Consider the following 3,911-nt stretch of genomic DNA (forward strand, 5'->3'; position numbering starts at 1 on the left):
GAGGAGAGAGAGAGAGAGAGAGAGAGAGAGAGAGAGAGAGAAAGGACCATGGGGAAGTGCTTGAATAATCATTAAACCTTTTGAGTTAATTTGATCAACAACACCATCTTGGATTCCCATGCTCAGTAGAAGGTCACAACCCAATGTTTCCTTATTTAGCACTGCCTTCAGAAATCAGAAAGGAACCAAATTCCTTAATAAAGCTCAAGAACCAAAAGTTCAAAGGTATTTGCTGAGCTTTTGCTACTCCAGCAGAAAGAGGCCTCTTATTTACTCAATTTAATATCATTGGTTGGTGCTCAGGTGGGCAGGTGGCTAACTCTGGAGAAACCACATCTGAGTGTGTTCACTTTCTTATACTTTGTTTGTAAGCTTAGCCTATAATGGTTGAGCCGTCCCTCCAGCTCATGAGTTTACTTTTGTAAGAAAGGATGCATGGCAGCCTTTAGATTCAAGATGGTGTGGCCCTGTAAAGTTAATTCTTGGTAGAAGTCTGAAAGACATGGGTTAAGAGAAGGGATCTGAGACCTTTATTGTGCCTGGAGGTACAGAGTAGGCACAAACATGCTCAGTGAAGTTGGGAGAGGACAGAAATGCACAGTACCCCATTTTTAATGTTTGTCTCCCACCGCAGTGACATGTTTCTCAGATCAAACAGCTTGATGTCCCCATTGTCATAGCCAGCACAGACAACACGTTCTTCTTGATTATAAGCATTGCCTGGAAATAATCAAGATACATTTCAGGTCTTCATAAATCCAAGGTAAAGGCTGCTAGGAAAAATAATCTAATTAAAAAAAAATTACCCTGGGAAAATGCCAACAGGAGATGAGGAATACTACCTTTTTGGTTTTTTTTAAATGCTTACTAGAAACTCTGTGACATAAGTCTACTTGAAAGTGTTTACTGGGTTCTAAACAGAGAGGAAATGCTCTCTCAGGCTCAGATATGACTGAGGCCTTCTTTGGCAAGCATGGAGCTCTATAGTCCCTATAAACCTTCAAAGGCAGACCAACTACGGTTCACATTTAGTAGGGCCTGGGAAGATAAATATGCTTGTGCTTCTTTTTCATTCCTTGTCGTGGCAATATATGAATGCAAATACATTTTAAAATTATTTTGCGGAATATTTTTCTGGTTATTCCACCTCTATAGTGAGTTGGAAAGTTTTTTAGTGGTGTAGATGACCATACCTAAAGTTTAGAATGTGATGTTAATTTCAGCATGTTTTAACTCCAGGATGGTTTTCCTACATAGCTCTTACAGAATGAGAAAATGTAAGGGAAGAGGAAGTATGTGACACTACTTGGGATACCTGACTCCAATGTCTTCATTCTCACCTGCCTCCAGCTTCCTTCTCATAAACTCCAGGCTTGCATTTCTCCTGTGAGCTCTTGATGGTACCAGTATCTTGCCCTTCTAGGTCCCAAGCTGACCTCAGCTTACGACTGCCCCATGCTTGTGGAACTTTTCCATGAATAACATCTTTCTCTCTATTTCTCATGAGCATCTTGGACAGAATGCTTTACTTTGTTCTCCATTTGATGTACACAAAATTGTAAATACTATTTATTCTATATCTATCTGTCTTGTGAATCACTTTCACTGCCTTTTTACCTGGAACCCTGCCTGAAACTTTTCAACTAATCACCATGATGCCTTCCCCACCTCTACTACTCAGCACCAGTGACATCCTGACAGCTCAGAGCAGATCTTACCATGCACAGACTGCCCAAAGCAGACCACTACCTCCAGGCCCCACAAACAACTGTGGCTAGAGCCATTTCTGTGACCAGCTGCTCCACCATCTCCTTCTAGGGCATCCTGAAGTAATTCCCTATGTTGCAAATTTTTCCCAATTTCAGAAACGGAAAACTCTGGAATCCTTGTTCCGAGATCAAACTGATCTTCCTCTCTCTGTGTCTCTGCGTCTCTCTGCCATGTTTTATTACTTATGTTTTACACTCTAAGTAAAGCAGATGTCAGCCCTTCCTCACTAAACCATGTGCTTCAGGCCTCTATGACAACCCAGTTTCACTGTTGCATGTTCACATTATAGTAATTAAAAAAAATCCAAAGTCAGGCATGGAGGTGCACATCTGCAGTCCCAGTGCCTCAGAAGGCTGGAGCAGCAGCATTACTTGAACCTAGAAGTTTGAGGGCAGCCTAAGCAATATAGTGAGATCTCAAAACAACAACAAAAAAAACCCAAATCACAAAACCCAGGTGTGGTGGCACATGTTATAATCCCAGCACTTGAAAGGCAGACGTGGGAAGATCTCTGCCAATTTGAGACAGCCTTGTCAAAAAAAACCCACAGGTTTAAAACTCAATATGGTGCTGCATGCAGCAGTACATGCCTGTAATTGTAGCTACTTGGGAAGGTGTGGCTAGCCTGGGCTCTGGCCTTCATCTTTTATAGTCAAAGACAAGCAGCAACACTAACAAGACCAATATGCATTATAAGTATATTAATACAGGGTCAAAAATTTCAGACTTATAAGAAATAATTATGTAAGGGTATAACTATTTTCTAGAAAGTAAATACTATGTAAAATGTAATGCAAGATTTTTTTTAGGTTATCACTTGCATTTGAGGCTTCACTTAGCCTTATTAACGGCATTTGGTACTAAACTAGGGCAATATTATCAATTAAAAAACTATTATACAGCCTGATATAGCTGTCTCCTGAGAGGCTCTGACAGTACCTGACTAATACAGATGTAGAGGCTCACAGCCATCCATTGGACTGAGTACAGGGTCCCCAATGAAGGAGCTAGAGAAAGGACCAAAGGAGCTGAAGGGTTTGCAGCCCCTTAGGACGAACAACAATATGAACTAACTAGTACTCTCTGAGCTCCCAGGGACTAAACCACCAACAAAGGAGTATACATGGTGGGACTGATTGTTCTGGCAGCATGTGTATAGTAAAGGATTGCAAAGTCGATCATCAATAGGAGGAGAGGCCCTTGGCCCTGTGAAGGTTCTGTGCCCCAGAGTAGGGGAATGCCAGGGCCAATAAGTGGGAGAGGGTGGGGTGGCAAGCAGGGAGGAGGGAGGCAACAGGGGTTTGTTCTTGTTGGTTTTTTTGTTTTTGTTTTTTTTGTTTGTTTTTTGCTTTTGTTTTGTTTTTTTTTTTTTTTGAGGGGAAACTGGGAAAGGAGAAATCATATGACATGTAAATAAAGAAAATATCTAATAAAAAAAAGAAAAGACAACGTATAAAAACAAACTATTATAATAATAGTAAATATTTTCGACACTCAATAATCTATGCACATTCTAAGAGCTTTAGTGACATTACCTCATTGGCTCCTCAACACTTCTAAACAAATTCTATTAGCAATATTGTACATACAGTAACTTCCCCAAGTCACAATGAACAGCACAGTGAAGATGAAACCCTAGCCTGAGACTCATATGAAGACCACGATACCTGACTGGACAAAGCTCAGAATAGTCTACAGAACAGGCTACAGGAGACTACCTGTAATTTCCTGACCCACCATGAACCTGAAATGCAGTATCTTGTTGGTAACTTACCAAATGCCACAGTCCAACAGTCCCTCTTGTTTTCTCCTTGTGCAGGTTCCATGTTAGCGACAGGATCCCCTTTTTGCCTTGGGTCCCACACCTTTACAGTTCCTGTCATGGATAAAAGGGAGTTGGCAAAATTCATAGTGACTAATCGCACTTCCTGTTTGCATTCTCTTTCCACAGTTATTTGTACATGTGACAATAATTGTTACAACATCTGAAAACTATTCATGTTTTTCTGACTTCAAAGTGGTTAAGTTGTACTTGATACTAGAGAGAATTTTACGTTAGCATTAGAAATGATTCCTGCTGGGTGGTGGTGGCACACGCCTTTAATCCCAGCACTTGGGAGGCAGAGGCAGGCGGATTTCTG

At 41.0% G+C, this 3,911-nt stretch overlaps 1 protein-coding gene across 1 annotated transcript in view; it reads right to left on the reverse strand.

Annotated features, from left to right (window-relative positions):
• The window catches only part of Wdr92 (WD repeat domain 92), a 24,632-nt gene that overhangs the window by 8,894 nt on the left and 11,827 nt on the right, over positions 1–3,911 (reverse strand). The window contains exons 4-5 of the mRNA XM_031342847.1: positions 3,545–3,646; positions 605–720 (exon numbers count right to left, since the gene is read on the reverse strand). Of these exons, the coding sequence (XP_031198707.1) occupies positions 605–720; positions 3,545–3,646 (218 nt within the window). The remainder of the gene's footprint in view (positions 1–604; positions 721–3,544; positions 3,647–3,911) is intronic.

Source organism: Mastomys coucha, unplaced genomic scaffold (assembly GCF_008632895.1).
Source record: "Mastomys coucha isolate ucsf_1 unplaced genomic scaffold, UCSF_Mcou_1 pScaffold22, whole genome shotgun sequence".
Taxonomy (NCBI): domain Eukaryota; kingdom Metazoa; phylum Chordata; class Mammalia; order Rodentia; family Muridae; genus Mastomys; species Mastomys coucha.